Here is an 18,400-nt window from a genome sequence, read left to right on the forward strand (position 1 = left end):
TCAATTTAAATACAGTACAGCAGTAATGCTTTAATTAACAATTGGTTTTAAAAGTCAAACTTGTAGTTATAGTTTTCTTCTTTAAGCAACAAGTAATTTAAAATGATGACAAAGTAGCTTATACGGACTGAATCAACTGCAATCGAGGGTTAACAAAAGAGGAATTTCAGGTATTCATTTATTTGTTGCACTTTTGAAATATAAACCTTGTAATTTGGTGGTAACAAAACCCACATATACCACTAGTCAAATTTTTTAGGAACATTAGAAGACCGTCTCAAGGCCGTCTCTCTGCATCCCAGTCAGTCAAAGTAGTTTTTTTTTGCTGAGGATAATAATGACAAGGCCGTTCCTTTGCCTCTTTATCAGCCTGTCTGCTGACACACGCAGGCAGCAGGAAGTTGCCTTCTCCTGGGGTCTGACACTGGACACTCACCTGGATCTGGGAGCGGAGCTGCAACGATGTGGCCGCTGAGTCAACTGTTCCCTGAAACACACACAGGCAGGGGGGAAGCGGAAGAGTAAATTATAGTGTCATCATAACACAGAAATAGAAATTATATTCATCTGACTGCATCGGCTTACCCACATTACGGATAAACACCGGTAAACAGTTATGTGTCACAGGCCTTCGCAATTACTGCACTACCAACAAGTGTGTGAACGAATCTGAATCTCATAATATTCAATTACAATGTTTTGATCTGCACTCTAACAGCTGATAAAAATGATTAAATGCTGATACGTTACTTTTTTTAAATGACCTAAGGTTTAAACTGGTACACTTGTTTACCATCTCTGCATCTTGCACTACTTTGCGTTTCCGTAGCTCCTCCATCCTTTCACACACGTCACCGAGGGAGGTGCCGTAATACTGAGAGTACTCGTGAACCAGGTCGTCAAGGTTCCCCACCGAGCCATCCTGAAGGAGATAAAGGAGGCATTTAAAACACTCAGATACGACCACAGACCAGAACAGGAAAAAGACAACCAGCAGAGGTTGATGCCAGACGGCTGGCAAACACTGTAAACAATTACCACTGTGACGGTTCAATCCATTGTTTCAAGGTTTAGCACGGTCACCAGCAAAACAAACACAGAGATAAAGCACCAGGAGTGTTAATCTATCAGAGACATCCAGCTGTGATATTGCCCCCCGTCTTCAGTTGGTTGTCTTCCTGCCCAGCGACCCCCCCCCCCCCCCAGCCAGAGGAAGCACCGTGTGACGCAGCTACGACTCTCACTCAGCTCTCCAACAGTCGTCGAGAGTCGACTCAAGAGGCCACGGTGCAGTCGACCATAAATCACAAGAAGTAGAGTCACTCAGTCAGAGGGCCCTTTGTCCTCCTGGATGTAACCCTTTTTAGTTTCCTACAATTGTGTTACCTGGAATTATATGCCACGTGGGAGGAATAAATCATTTCAGAGACATTCTGCTGAGTTGTATGACCTTGTGACCTTTTCATGGGGCTGGTTTCCTAGTTTTGAACCAGATAACTCTAAAACACACGGGAGTATTTGGTCTATTTCAGTGACGTGCAGGAGCAACCCTCAATAGCACTACCTTTGTTGATCAAACTGTCATATTCAAATTTTAATTTGCAATATTTTGGATGAAACAAAATGCAGTTTGACATCAGCATTGCAAACAAAGTGATTCATATCCAAACAGTTTTTAGCTGATGTTTTATGTTCAGAACAAATATCTTCTTCTTGATAAATAAATCAACATCTGTAATGATTAGAGTAAGCTTGAAACTATTTTATTACTATTTTCTCCCACTGTGTAAATGAATAAAACTTCTATCATACAGTTAGTGCAGAGCAGTGAGATCATTCACTTAAAATAACTAAAGATAATTCAACAATTACAATATTAAAAGACAACATGTGAGTAGTCACCAGTTAAGACTAGACAGATGAATAAAAGCCGTGTCTGATAATAGTCATCCACTATATCCATAAACTGTTTCACACATGATTACTACAATTATTATTACGCTTCACCCTGAGGGTATGCAAATGTACCCGCTGAAAAACAGCCCTCTGCAGTGAAAAGTAATACTGTGGGCTCACTTGTCTCGTGGCATGATGGACTGTGACTGGCTCAACTGTCAAGAAAAGAGGGCCATTCATTTGGTGACATGCCCCCCGGGTCGAAAAACGGCCTGAAGATCTGGCTGCTTTTCATACAGTCGAGAGACGAGGCCGGGGCCAACTGAGAAGCTCTGAGCTGTGCCTGGCTGCAGTCGCTCCTTCGCCTCAGACTGCCACGGATCCACATAAACAGACTATTGTGACCCAGCCACATGATATAGCATTGCCCCCCCCCCCCCAGAGTGCTTATTAGACACGCTGCATGTATATACATCGCCGTTACACGTGAACGTTTTTAACTAATAAACAATATGAAGTCCATTCTCCTGCCGACAATTCTTACAATATGGGTTTTTGGGGGGGAAATATTGCTTTGTGTTTCCGTGCTTCCTAATTAATGGGTCTCCAAGCCAAAACTGCAGCATGAGACATCAACCACAGAGGCTTGAAAAGGAGAGTGTGTGTGGTGTCACATTTCTCAGGCGCTGAGCATCTCATAGGCAGACAAAAGATCCACGTGCCCCCAGGGCCCAGAGTGTCTAATGAGTGTTTTTACAGTTCCTCTTGTCTTACCATTTTAGGAAACCAGACCTGGGTCATCCGTAAATGAGTCGCATCACTGAGAAAAGTCAATAATAAAAGAGGATCAGATCATTCAAATAAACACCATGACGGACAACTGCTCCGATGATAAATGTCCTGAGAGTAAAGTTAAGTAAACTCCATTTCGAACCGACATCAGGTTTGTCAGAAACCTCTGACTGTAACGCAGTAACATTGTGCTAAAAAGGGCTAAAACCAAATTAACTGAAAAGTTTGTATGTTTACATCTTATTTCATAAAGATTTTTCCCACGTTGAATAAATAACCGTAGACAACCTTAAACACACGTGCTTGTTATTCATCTGTTCAATCAAACAACTTCTTTCTTATTTAATGTCACAGTGAGATTTTAGTTCAGCAGAGGTTGTCATGTTCTAAACGTCACCGACTATGATAGACTATTGTATTATATCTGTGTCTATTGAGGGACGTTTCAAAAGATCACGAGAACAAGCACCGACTTGTTTATGCTTTTCTATTAAATGAAAGTCTTCATTAACCGCAAACAACCGAACAGGGAAAGACACACACACACACACATATACACACTAAGTTGTCTTTTGAAACAAGATATAAATTAAATTGTCCTCCCTATGAATCTACAGTAAGCTACCAGCTCTAACCATAGGACCACATTCCAGTGCAAACATAAAAATACACTCACCACAGACGGGCATCTGGCTGCCAACAGTAGCTACCCGGCACTAGTTGCTCTTCAGTTCCACCACACTGCTGTGAGTGAAAGGCACCGTTTTGAAAGTTAACTCAGCTCAGTGAGTGGAGGACAATACATCCTGAGGAGAAGGGGAGGGGTGTCCGGCACGCATAAAGCAGAGGGAGCTTGGTTGAGGGGGAGGTTGGGGGGGAGAGAGTTGCAACCACACATGACGTCGGTGCTGCTGGGTGGGGCGCTCTGCTCTCTCCAGCTGCGGCCCACAGGGACTGGCTGACTCACATGTTCAAATAAACCACCACCTCTTAGTGTGTGAGACTTTGCCTGCATGTTTATGTCTGCAGCTGCTTCAGACCAATGTGTCTGGTTCTTATAATGAAATGTGGAATATTGGACAGATATGTCTCCCTCTGCTGATATGGAGGCTCTCTGACCACCACAGACTGTCTGTAGACCTGTGATGAGACGTTTATGTCGTCACACAACTCATTTCATTATACATTATTAAATTGTTGTTTTCAAGAGTTATTTATTTACACAGTGGAGTTTTCTTGGAAACGACCAAAAGTTACATTACATGTAAATGCTTTTCCTTCCTTCCTTCCTTCAGAGCTGTTTCATCATGCGTCATGCGTCATGCGGCACACAAAAGAGCATGCTGGTAGAAGTACGCTAAAGTACATATCTAACACTGGCAACAAGCTAAATTACACTTTAACATGAAAGGCTTACTTGCTTTCATCTTTCTTGTCTCCATCTTTTATAAAAATGTTAATATCAAGTCGAATATAATATAACAAACAAGCAGGTCTATTCTATGTCATAGAAACAAACATGTCTAAGTGTTAATCAGGCTTTTGGTACCTTACGATCTTTTAACACTAGCAGTCTGTCCACCAGCAGGTGGCAGCAAATATCTACTCTACATCACTAACCTAGAGAGCTGAGGGAATGATAGAGTTGGAATTGGACCTATTAAAGCGAAAACTCAATATTTCCTCTCAACCTAAAAAGGAAAAGTCAAAGTTGACTGAAGATGGAAATGGAGTGCAAAGAGTTGACAATTCTGTCCGATATCAGGCAATAAAGAAAGTGCAGTGATGCCCAAACTATCTCCGTGCCCTAATAAACTACTGAATATTAAAGTCAACTTGTAACAGATTGCTGTAGAAGTGGAAGCAGATCCAGAAGAAGCATGATGCCATTTTCCTCCTCTGCGTCTACAAATCAATAAGGGCATCCCTCACACATCCGGAAGGCTTTAAGCATCAGGGTGGTGACCTCGTTTTGAGTGTTAGTCATTGAGATTATGTGTGGAGAAATAACGCTCAGCATCTTTGTCCAATCGTGACCTTACCGCCTCTAATCTTCATCTTCAGCAACCGACCACTGACTCCAGAGCAGTGAGCAGCAGCAGGAGGTTATAATACCAGTGTCAGATCCACGGCAGGAGGGTGCAAGATTATGCTGCGCTGCAGATGGATGGTGGAGACGGTGGAGATGGTGGAGGGCTACGTTCTGCGTGCGGTGCCAAAGGGCCAAGGCGACTCACGCCAGAAAGGGGAATTTTCCGCCTGGCTGCACAGCGGCGGCGGGCTGCTCGTCACCTCAGAGCACACGGGGAGCCGGAGACGGACGACAGCCAGCTTCTTTCCCATCAACGTCAAGTCTCCGGATTTAGTCGGTGCCGACCCGGAACGCCCCGAGCACTCATCTGAGCATTGGTCCCCGGGGAGACCAGTCTGTGCTCAATAGAGTGACAATCACAATGTGTGCGTCTGTGGAAAGACTGGCGCATATGATCAGGACCGTGGCCTCAGTATCATATCGCATGGAACATTTGTGATGGCGATAACACAAACTCTGGCTTAAAGTCCTAAAACCCAAAGCAAAACATATCATAACACCATTCTCTGTTTAGTGACTGCCTGTTACAGATTATCCAGTGAGGTTTTAGATGAGTTACTGTCGGTCATTTCTTTAGCCATGAAATCATTCAACTGAAGTCTAAACATTTAAATAACTGAAACCACAAGTTTTTCACATGCTCTGCCCCTGGGACTAGAATCAAACAAGCCTAAACTTATTTTTAAGTGGGAAAAATAAATGGGTTGAGTGTTAAATGTTATAAATATTTTAGAACATTTAAAAGTAGCAGCCTATTTTTAAGCCCGTTTCTGAAATGTTTTTATAAGATGAAGTGCTCCAGAAATAAACCCACGTAGTAACGTAATCCTTCAATCTAAGTGAAAACACAAAAATCAGCTCACTAGAGTTCCGTGTGCCAGCTGTGATATGCAACAGATCTCTGAAATGTGTGAGAATTACTGCTGTTCCAGAACACCCAAGGGCCCCGTCGAGACCGACAGCCCCTGGACCCCCTTAAGAGAGGGGGAAAAAAAAGAAAAGAGGATCAGTGAAAGAGCTTAACCATTCATGTCTGAGTGGTAAGTGGATTCTGACAAGTCTCAAATGAAGGGGTGATAGGAAGGGTTCCACTGTGACACGCACGCCGTCAGTCACGGATACACACTTTGCATACAAAGCACCTCGTCTTGTTTGAACTGCATTAGCAAAGTCTGCAGTACACCGCTCTGCTCTCACCCCGTCAAGTCACTGAGCAAATATCTCACACTGTTGACACAGACAAAAGACCGCAGAGGAGATTTCTCACGGCCTCGTTCTGGAGGGCAGGTAGACGGAACAGAAATGGCCACAAAACCGGGTTTGAAAATATGAAAATGGAGAAAAAAAGTGAATTAATAACTGCATCGTTGTTTTCTGGTGTGTAGCAATAAATACAGATTTAAGGGAAAACCAGCCAGAGGTGCAGATTAAAAGAGGACGCATGTGAAACTCCAAAAAGAAGATTAGAAGGGCAGACGGCGGGCCCAGAACAAACCTTTTGTCTATACCGCACTAAATCTTGCAAATCTGACTTGGGATTTGAAACATTAGCTGAAAACCCATATTAAGATGGAGTCAACTACAGGCTCTAAAAATCCCTTAGCTATAAAAAAAAAAAATATGTAGAATACATTACTGCAAAAGCATTATGCAGATTGCATTTAGCTTGTTTTGAAGTAGCTGTGCTCCAAGGAGCATGTTTAAAACAGCAGTGAAGAGATGACATAGAGAGCCATCCCATTTCAATTTCAGTTAAATGACTTTGTGTGTATTAAATCCCCTCTGCATGGCAGTGGGTTTTGTAGTGGGTCAGCCTGTAGATTGTTCCCATTATTCCTTAGAGCATGTTTAATTTAGTCATGCAGAAAACATATACGGACCTCCCTTTAAAATTCAACACAATTGACACCAAGATAGACCATCTGTTTACCTCAGCTGTAAAAGGCTCTTTGAATGGTTCTGGGTCTGCAGTGAAGCAGCCTGTGGATTGTTAGTATTCCTTGGAGCATGTTTAATTCAGGAGGTGCTGAAATCGTTTCTGCCCTTCACCCCTGTGCTTTGGGTAATTATCCTCGTGTGACTGTGCCGCGATACCGTCTCCGGCTACATGATCGGTGCGGCGGCTCACCCCTCACGAGGCCACTACATCCCCCTGATCCTCCTGTGAGACACAACACAGGATTCAATGGCAGCTGTCAATCAGCGGAAGATCATGGGGCCCCAGAACGACGCGATTCCACATGGTGTGAAAAACAAGTGAATTGGTCCAATGAGGAAAGAAAATACCCTCCGGACATTTCTCCTCTTGAAACTTACCATAAGAAAGAACATGCAGAGGAGTCATTGACTTGAAAAACACACAACACAACACAATGCACAGCATTAAGTTAGTTGGAAAAAAAAGAAGAGAAAAAAGTGGACCTCTGACCTGAGACGGTGTCACATTCAATAGATTTAAAGCAGAGCGGGCTGTTGTCAGTATTTAAACTTTCCGGTGCATCTCAACGCTAACACATGTTGCTCCACAGACACCAACAGACATCTGAACTACACACAATGCACAACCACAACGGTTATCTTTACTCTGGGAATTACTGAGATCTTACTAATATGCGTCTGACACCGTTGTGTAGTCGGGAGTCATTATATCTGCCAAACTTGCCGGTTGGCTCTCCCCTCGGGGATCTCGTTCTCAGTGAACGGCATCTTAACACTTCAAACATTCAGGAGACCATGCTTCACCGTTTGTCCATTTTGACAACCGCAGACATCCCAACAGGGCCGGTGACAACACCTTCTGTTCAGATGTTCCCTCACCTCCTCCGTCGTTCCAAGGACACCCACCTTACAGCGGCTACATCCATTAATGGAGGCTAACCGCAGCTAGCCAAGCATGCTCTGACATCATAAGAATTGCATGAGGATCTATACTGAACCTGAATTTCCGTTTGAAAATAGCTCAACATTCAAGAGGGGTCTCGCTTTCAGGGATCTCTCTTCTATGACTGATGAGATTCTTGATCTGCTTATTGTAGTGCAGCTATTAAACCTCGACTTCGTGAGGCTCAGTTGTCCTCCCTGTACAACATACACTGGCGAACAGTACTAAAATGCTGATATGTAATTAATTCTGCTGAAATTACAGATATTTTTCACACTTATGTTTCGCTCAAAGAATGTGTTTCATTGACATAGTGATTATGATCACTGGAATCGATCTCTTGCTCAATATCTGGCCTTTTGCCTTCATGTTTATTGTGGTATCTCTTCTTTCGTCATCACTGCACAAAATGCCTTTTAATGGCATAAGATGACTGTGAAACAGCTGAGCTAATACATTTTCCAGAGGTGCATTTAGAAGATTCCGAGTGGCCATGTTGTAAAAATATCATCCAAACTTTAATAATGCAGAATGCTTAAATTGAATGAAGTCAAGCGTAAGCACTCCGGAATAAAAAATTAAATGATTAAATTCATGCATTATAAAGCATGTCCCTGTAGTAGCATCCTATACAATTCCCACAATACACACCGTGGCTCCAAAAGCAATTGCAATTTAATTGATGCAAGGAATGAGTCCTGCCCCGTGACTAATTAACAAACGAGTGAAAAGTAATCGCATTTTCAGGATCAATATCTTGGAAAGAAAAGGACTAAAAGAACAAATAAAGAAAGGCACCGTGGTGTCGCAGTGGCTTAGTTGTGCTACTAACTAAACACTGATCATCAGGAGAACTTTATCAAATAACTAAGCGACCTTTAGACACTGCTGGGATTTGTTAATTCATTTAGATCCATTTCATCATCACGTCACCGTGGAGCTCTGGTCGAAAGCTCATTCAAATCTGGCCCTCGTCCCTCTCAGAGGAATGTCAAGCTTCGATGAGACATAGATCGTTTTCTTAATTGAAAATCTCTCCGTCCAGGCCCTTAATTCACAGCCTCCTCACCGTCCGTGTGCTTTGCTCTCCTTTTTTAAATCTAATTTGTCCTGCATGCCTCATCTTTCTTCGTCTCTCTCCCTTTAGGCTTAATGTCTTTTCTCCATCATTTCTTCAGTATTGTCACACAGTCCACCTTGGACTAAAAGTCATTTTACTGTATTATGTCATAAAGCCCAGCCATGGTTTTAAATGACGACTATGCATTTGGATATTGGCTGTGGATGATTAGAATAGATGATTCATGTACAGGCACACTGGTTTAGTACCAGCATTTCTACTCTAGAGGGGAACTAAAGGTCCACGGCAAGATGAGGAAGAAGACCATAATTCAGCAAACACGGAGATCATGTGACGATATTAGACAGTAGAGTACACCAGTCCCGTGCGAATAGGGCTTTAGTAGTTAATTATTTCCCTTACGGATAAGTTCAGCAGATCAGGAAATACCTCTATGTGTCAAAGAACAAAAAAGAAAATGTGTGGCGTCTAGGTGACACATTTTTCTAAACCTTAACCAACTGAATTACAGAACAAGACTATTACATGTTGTGGTAAAATGTCCCTTAACACAAGGATCTATTTATTAAAGCAGCGGTGCAGACCCAAAGATGCTTCCCTGTACTTTCATATACGACAAAGAAAACCTTCACATTTGAAAAGAATTCACAAATCGACTAAAATGATCAATTTATTCCCGCAGTCGTTGGGCTTAATTCTGCTTCAGTGTAATTATGTGCAGAGAGATCTAAATGACCCCGGTGGTTGAGTCACTTTGTTTACTTCTGAAATTGGCCATGCATTGCTCTGCTCATACTGCCGTCAAACGCCACACATGAATAGAACCAGCCCACATGTGACCATATGTTTTCTGACATATTCAGTATTGACATACAGCTATGGTATGGCATGTCATATTCTGGAATACACTATAGCCATGTCAATACATTCATTGGATGGAAATTAGTGGGGATTGAGTATTAATATATTTATAAGAAACCTTTTATTTATTGGACTGTGTAAACATTAAACTCATAAAACCCTAAAGGGAAGGTCCCCTGCCATTTATACAGCAAAGGTCACGCTCAGTCCGTCCTGCAGGCCGAGCAGATACAATACCCGTCAGAGTGCTTCCTGTCATTCCTCACACATTCGAACATTTGCATTTCTCTGCAGCTTCCCCAACAGCCACGACCAGAACACTGACATCCTCCTTTTTAATGTTCTCTCTGTATAAACAGTTGATATAAAACTACAGCCAGCAGGTCTGCAGAGCTCGTTAATCAGACACAAAACTTTTTCCATGAGCAGAGTGAGAAACACTTTGTGGTTAAAACAGAACGGTCGTGGTTATCTATCGGTATTCTAAAGTCTGGGTTTCTTATTAACTTGGGAGCCCAGCTGGGCTCATTTTATTTCCTTTTCTTCCAGTCGTCCAACCATTTTATTTTACTTAAGCAGCGGAAGGTATGAAAGGCATGAAAGGCCGGCTTATTATTGATTTGACTCGAGCCAAAAAAACAGGCAAAAAAATGACTCTGCAGCTCCAGCTAGCACCGACACAACTGACTGGAGCCGTCACTGCTATGAGTGAGCAGCTGTTTATATGGCACACCGTCACTGCTGCAGTAAATTATGTTCTCAGATCAAAACAAAACAGAGTCACTCTCGACGGGCTCCATTTGTCTATTTGCAATGCACAGTTGTTATCGTTGTAAAGATGATATATGGGTCAGAAAACAAAGGCAAGTTTAAAATAAACTCCAATGCACTCTGCTGTTTCCAGAGAGACGATACAGGGGGAAAAAACATGCATCCAGGTCCCAAAAAAAGACATCAAAGATATGGCAAACGGTCAAAAACAACTCAGAATGAATTTCTACGGTTGTTTGAAATCTGGCAACCGTGTACGACACAGATGCCAGATTAGCCAGCGAAGCGGAAAATAACACTATCTCACAGTGCATGCTGTCCACTGGGAATCATTAGCTCATACACTGAAGGTGAGTCCCATTTGCAGTCGTTCAGATGTTAATATCAAGGTTATATAGACGGTAACTGATTTTATCATTTGAGCCAAAAGTGATCTTCTCAGACGGAGCCCAGATTCTGAGTCACCGTGCTGCATCGGAGATGGTTTCAGATGGAAGCCAAGCTGCTGCTGCTGCTGCTGCTGCTCCTAGAACAGCAGTTTGAGTGTAATTACAGATTGATGGACACAATGAAAGTCAAACCTAATCTCAATCACAGAGCTGTATGAAAAGTGTAAGAGGACATCCACTGGAACAGTTTTCATTCGTAGCAATGGTCAAAACACTGACCTTTGGAGGAATCTAGGGGAGAAATTAGGATCCAGTCTGATGATCACAGAACAACAACTGGGATTGCTACATTATTTCTGCTTGAGAGTTTTGAGGCATAAAAAGGGTAAAAAGGTAAATAAATGCCTGAACATAAGCACTACAAACACTGTACGGACCGACTATACTGTTAGTCTAGTAATACAGTTTTAAAATATAGTTTTATTGAAGCAAATTAAATCAATTTCTTATCGCTACAAAATACACTGATGAAAGTTCATGAAGGCTAAAATGTTAGATATACGTCAAACATAAGATTTTCACATGTAAATAAAGCCAATATTCTTGTTAAAAGTATTGTTGTTAATGTACTTTACATTTTTATATATTTTTTTCTCATCAATAACATTGTGGTGTCTCCTCGTTATTTACATGATGTGATAATAAACTACATAACGGATGTAACACACAGCATTAGATCGGGTGTTATCCACAATGAGCTGCTGCATTAAAAATACCTACATACATACATGAGGGTATCATTACGTGCAGGAGGGATACTCTGTCTTCCTCAAAGAACAAAGAGAGCCGATTAAAGAATAAAACATTCATGGTCAGAGTAAAAATGTATTACGTGATATCCAGTATGTAAAACTTATATGGGGACAAGCCATAAATATGTCATTTCAGAGAGCTAATGAGATAATAGATGAACACGGTCACGTTTCTCATGTAGACTTTATTGGCCACCCTGGAGGCAATTAAGTTAGAACGTCTAATAGGGCTCAGTAGACACCGAGTGAATAATAGATACAGTGCTTCAGATCTGGACCTAACCTTGAGAATGATATCAAGACAAGGCGATATGTATATAGTACACACTTCTGATACTCCCTAAAAGACACAAATAAATCCCCACAACGTCTGTGTAACTCAAAGAAAATGTGTATTTTTGGACACCTGAGGCTTTAAATACCAATTTGCTCTCAACAATGGTCACAAACACCTAATAAAAGAATAATAATACTCTAATTGACATGTTGCACAATACCTCTTACCAGTAAACACTTTAAATAACTTATTTATTATCTGTATAATAAAAAAATAAATGAAAAAGACAATCTTTCTACTCTTGCTACTATAAAGACGAGCAATAAAGAGCCAAAATTAATAAAGTCAAAATCCCCAAAACAGCTATCATTTACGCCACTGATTTACATCCATGGATGCACCTGTGTGGGTCTGTGCATCATGTCATCCATGCAAAACAAATGACTCTAGAGAGAAACTTTAAAAAGCTGAGAGCTAAATGTCAGCAGCTCTGACCTCTCCGTTGTTCACTGCACCGTTTCATTATGACGTTGAAGACCAACATTTTAAAGTTCAAGTCATCCATGTTTTAACTACAGGTGATAAGGATCCACGGTCAGCCGGGTGATATATTCAAGACACGTAACCACATTACAGTGAAACAGAAAAGTACATCCGAGTGATAAATATTCAACAAAGTGGATTGGAGCCACAAATAGATGCAGCCTGCACGCAGTCAGACACCGGCTCCTGCCAGACTTCTTCCAGGAATCATTCACGTCACGCAATGCATCCGAGGAAACAAACAATGTAGCAATGACAACTGCACGGCATATACAGTATATATGCTGCACACTGCGCTTATATGCTGCACACTGCACTTATTGTAGATGCGTGCTGTCAAAATCCAGCACACTTTTTTTTATACCTGATAGTTCACGTGTGAAGTCTTACTTCTAGCTTTCCCCAATTAAAATGATGACTACAAACATTTTGTTTCTAATGATTAAAAAAATATTATAACTAGTGTCACATTCTGTCTACATGAATTGCATGTGGATGATGTTTACATGTGCTGTAATGTACGTAATTACAGATGAATTATTTGACAGCTTTCAGTTCTAAAGCCTAATAAACTGGTTGGCATTAGGAAGAGACACAAATTCAATCATTTCAAAGAAGTATTTTGAGTCTGTCACCTGGTCAAGTGGCTTGATTTGTTTCATGTATTTTGACAACTAATGCAATCATCTCCAGCCCTGTAGACCATCTGAAACGCCCTGTGGATAAACCCCATCCATCTGCCACACCAATGTGATTCAAACAAATGCTAACAATTTGCCAACAATACTTGACCCAGGTTCAACCGCCACAAGCTGATGTTATTCCCACATTGTTTAATCAAATTATGTTATTTACTTCTCTGCATGTTGCAGCGATCCTCACTCAGCTATTGTTGACTGTTGTACAGCATGTTCTCCAAATCAAAGTGACATTTTACCGACATGGACGGGACAATGTGTTCACCTCCAAACCACGCCACCATCCATAACCTTTTCACTGAACTTAAAATGTAAATGCCAACAAAAGCTTGGCATGGTTCACAACAGCAACAAAATAACTATGTGACATTTAAGAAACTGTCTGCAAGATGTAAACTGTCTACTTGGATCCTAGTCAAGAAGAGGTACGCAGCAAGCAGAAACTCAAGACCGTAATGAGTCAGATCCCCCAATTATTTCTAAATGTATTATCTTATTATTCATTAGATGCGTGACTGGAGGCACAACCACTCTCACTAGTGACTCCCCCGGACTAGAACCCACCAGACATTGGACCAGAGATTGGTTTTTTTAAGCTCGTCTGCACTAATCCCAGTGAAAGCCAAACGTACGCCAGCGGACACGCCAACTTGTGAGACCTGCGAGTGCAAAGGTGAACCCCGGGCTTCAGTATCTCCCACAGCTGTCATGTCTGGCTGGATGACCATGGGAGCCTGCAGCAGAGTGAGCAGCGAGACAGGCCAAGGTTAGTCATGAATGCAATTGGTAATGGGCTTCATGTCAGTTCTCAACCAACACTCACCAAGTACACCCACAGGGTGTCATTGAGCTGATGACTACCCCAAATGCACTGCTCAAAAAGCGGGTAAACAGTAGTAGTGGTAGCTCTGAGAAATGCAATTAAACATTTTGAACAAAAAAAAACAGTATTCTTAATAGTCGATTGTGTATTTTTGGCATTATAGAGCAACTGTGTCGACGATATCGAGCACTACTGACCTAAATAGCTGCAGGATACCTAATTACTTTTCACAGAGCTTATTTAAATCCCTGTGCCTATGCATAAATAAGAGGTTGGGAAGAGGTTAGTGTGGATTTAAAGTGCTTTGGTAGTATTGCTTTTGGTTTTCCATTCTTTCTAATCTCAGATGAAAGTGTTTTCACAATGAAAACAGTTCATAGCGAGGTCTGTGGATTATCCTGTGTAACCTGCACACTGTTGTTGGAAACGACAACGCTGTAAGTTTTTCCAATACCACAAATAAAGTTCCACACTTTCGATGTATCGTGATAGCAGCAAGAGCCTCACAAACTCACCAGAGATCTGACATCCTTGGCAAATGAACTGCCACTTTTTCAAAAATGAATGGCACTTCAATATCTATTGATGATATCATGATTTAAACACAGTAAGACACACACTGCGCATTGTTTCCTGATGCACCTTGTGCCATGAGCATTAAAGCATAAAAGAAGCCAGACACCTTCTCTCAATTGTGTATTCTCTGTGACATATGACTGCACACACATTTACTAATGGACACAATATTTCAGACCAAAATAGGCACATAATTGTGCACTGAGCAGAGTGCAGATCTCTGCTAGGTGTGTCTGGGCGCATGTGGGTGGGAAAGCTGTGCAAGTGCCTCAGCAGAGTGAGAGTATCTGGTTACTTGCATCTCTGACAGTATGGTAAGTAGTAGTACCCATTGAAGTACTTATGTACATTTATTTACTGTAAACTTGTGTGGTCACATTAAACTGCAGTTCACTGTTAAATGCTCCACGTTCCTCTGCACACAAACGCTCAGTCCTGCTGAGTGTTTAGCTCAGTTACCTGTAAGCTGAGTGAAGAAGACATAAAGTTCACAATTTGCCACAACTGCAAGTCAAATATAAGCCGTGGAGGAACAACCTTAAAGCAGTTGGAACAACTAACTTCATCATACACTTGTATTGTTATTCCTTCCCAAGCATGTGGCTCAGAGCAATTGTAGTGACCGGCTCTTCTGCCGATAGCACGGAGCTAAGCATTAACAGCCCTGCTCAGTAAAAATTAGTATTTTTATTGTCTTTCAGGAAATATTTATGGACCGTGAAATATACCGATATATATATAGATGAGCCAAGTTAGAGCCCTCGCTGCCATTTGCTTTGTGCGAGCATTGTCTGATGCAACCCATATGGGGGGCTCGGGCCTCCGCAGGCTGCATTACGTACGGACTTGCAGCAAGGCATTGCCGAAGAGATGGTGCGTAATGTGCAGAGACAGCAGCTTTAAAACACCAGCGTTAAGGGGGAGACTCTGCGCATGTGCACTGTCAACAAGAGGCATAAAAAAGCATTCGTGGACTCATCATGACACATTTTCATCGTAAAACCATGTTTGGGGGAAGCCTCTCAATGTGTGACAGAGGAATCCTGCTGCTTTAATGATGCATGTCTGTGCTGCAAATTAACCGAGAGGTTAAAGCGCTCGTCCGCTACAGAAAATGTAAGCTCCAATTTCTGTCCTTCCTTTTCTGTAAAAAAATATAATATAACAAAAGACTTCCAGCAGATAACCAGAAAACTGGGCTAAAATAAGACAATCCAACTGGGATTGGTAAAACTATTCCACAGGAAAATCTCTAATCAAATTGTAGTTGACTGAATCGAGCCAATTAATTCCACCCTTGCTTGAACTTTGCTGCAGTTTCAAAATGGATAACACATTTTCACACAGAAGGGTTTAAGTCTGTAGAACCTTCTCTCGGTGCCGTCTACACCAACTGCCTCCCATTTTTCAAAATATGTTAACAAACATGAATTAATGGGAACACAAGGCCACCCTCACAAAATGAAGAAGCAACACAGACTTCTGGAAGCCATCGACTCCTCTGCTAGCGTAAAGAGCATGCTATGTAGACATAAGCTGTATAATATCACCGTGTTGGCAGGGGGGGAATAGGGATTTACTCAAGTCAAGTCATGTTTGATCCCACTTGTGAGTGCAAAGCAGTATGGGTTGATTCTATGATTATACACGTCACTTAACATTTCACTAAGCCACTTGGCTTATGTTTGTAACATCCATAGCCTGTCTGGCTTTTTGGGCTTGCTGCCTGGTGAGGGATTTTAATAATTAACCGTCAACCGACAAACTTTGACCGATTAATGCTAGACAGTTAAAAGAAATATTACAAATAAAAATAAAGCTGAGCAAAACTAGCGGCTTGTCACTTAAATTACAATAGCTGATCCACCTTAAAGTGAGCCTGAGTTGTTGCTAATTTAAGCGCAAAGGCACCTAAAATTTAAGTTCAAGTTAGTCTGCAGGTGCCAAGAAACACAGGGGAACTTCGCTTGGGTCTTGAGAAGTGGGAGCATTTATTCACCGACAAATAAACTGTAGTGTACACATACTGCGCGGCTACATTCATAGCCATACTTATTTATTTCCTCGCCATATTTATTAATTGATGAATTTAATAATATTGAATGAAATTCCATATATTTTGACGGGTTATGGTTATTCAACATTTATGTGGGTGTTCAAGGTTAGAGTGTGTACAGGTCATGCAGACAGCTTTTAAAACTCTGTTAAACCTCCTGAATCACAGGTTTTGCGTTTGGGAATGTATGTATACTGTTCATTGGCTATTTGGTCTTAGGCTGCAATACGGTGAGATATGCTTTGATCCATCTTGGCTTGGCCCGAGACCTGCTTTGGGCTCAACTCCAACACAATTAGGCATGGTCTGGTAGTGAACTATGGTGGTCTGGAATACAACCATGTATATGGGTCAAAAATGTGTTTTAACATGTACAAATGCATATTTTGCCAATCTAGGATAAGGGGACCTTACTCAAATGAGTTCTTGGGAAGAACTTTCATGTCAAAGCTTCAGTTTTGTAAACATGCTCACTCTGATGTCATGTCTATGGTAGGCCTGTAGCCCAATGCTGTCATACCTGTAGGGCTGAAGGATCTGTCCTTGTAACGATTTATACGAATAACAAAAACAGCTAGTTGTTATTGCAATCTATTCCAATCAAAGTCACTGATGTCTGCTCACATTTATGTCTGAACTCAACCATGCAAGTGACCTTTTTAGCCTTCGATATTTTAATCTTTTACATAGCATTGACAGTTGGTAAGCCCTAACACACTGTACCGTGTCCCACTGCAAGATTAAAGTCTAAGCATACCAACAGCAACAGCCCTTTCACTAAGCCGTCCTATAGAAAGACTCTACAATAAACAGCCAACATGAGAATGTTGGCAAAAGAGATGGACAAAACCAATCAAAGCCTTCAGACCCAAACTGTACAGATATAGGGACGATCAATATTTCACAACAGGCATTACTACTTCATATGCGTAGCCTCACAGAGTGCAACAATTTAGTTTGCCCTGATTCTCTCAGTTGATAACAAAAACAAACCACCTAATGGTTTTAGAAAACACTCTCACATATCTATGACTTTCCACTGACTTCCCAGTGTTGACCTCAGGGATACGTTTTAGTAGTACAGTACACATCAACTACTGCACCAAAAGGTCTCTGTTTACTGCCATCTACTTTCCCAGGAGGCACAGTCTGCTCCTCAGAAGCTTTTTTTTTTTTTTTTTTTAGAGGAACAGGCATCCTCGCTGTTACTGAGGCAGGAAAAACATATCCATTATTGAAAGAGATGCCACATGCATTCAGAGAAGATGTAAAAGATATGCAGCATGGAAGCACTTGATGACACTGATGAGAAGCAAGAAAAAGACCATTCAAAGCTGGCCCCAAACCTTGAATGGTGGTCCATTATGGTCAAAGGGTGAGAAGCACATATCAATGCACTTCTGAACGCAGACTGGCCAATCATAGCTAGTCATAGTTAAACTTGACCTGTGCTACGTGTAATAGTAATACTCGTTACCCAGAGAGGTCGGAAGGAGAAATACGTTTCTAAATTGTTATGCATCTACACACCTGCACAGCTAATATTAGCAGAGTACGTTAGCACATCATTAACTAGGATTAGCACTTCTTGCAATGCAAGCTACTGATGGTATACTAAATGTATAGAGTTGCTGCTTTTCCTTTTTAATGATTGTAACAGTACGTTAAGACTTTACAAGAACAGTAGCTTCATTGTCTTCTGCCTCGAACACCAGGCGATGTGGTTGTTAACTGTGATCTGTAGGCTTTAGCTTCTATCTTTAGCTTTTTATTTCGCTGCTTAATCAGTTTGACATTTTCAAAATATCCCTCAAAACCCTTTTTTTTTTTTTTAGACCCTTCTGTCTGCTTC

General features: G+C 41.4%; 1 protein-coding gene across 1 annotated transcript in view; it reads right to left on the reverse strand.

Moving 5' to 3' along the window:
• sash1b (SAM and SH3 domain containing 1b) overlaps window positions 1–18,400 on the reverse strand; it is a gene marked incomplete at its 5' end in the record, with an annotated part of 38,635 nt that overhangs the window by 10,733 nt on the left and 9,502 nt on the right. Inside the window, 2 exons of the mRNA XM_079174662.1 lie at window positions 437–487; window positions 794–922. Coding sequence (XP_079030788.1) covers window positions 437–487; window positions 794–922 — 180 coding nt within the window. The remainder of the gene's footprint in view (window positions 1–436; window positions 488–793; window positions 923–18,400) is intronic.

The sequence above is a fragment of the Pholis gunnellus genome (assembly GCF_910591455.1).
Source record: "Pholis gunnellus genome assembly, chromosome: 15".
In the NCBI taxonomy this organism is placed as follows: Eukaryota; Metazoa; Chordata; class Actinopteri; order Perciformes; family Pholidae; genus Pholis; species Pholis gunnellus.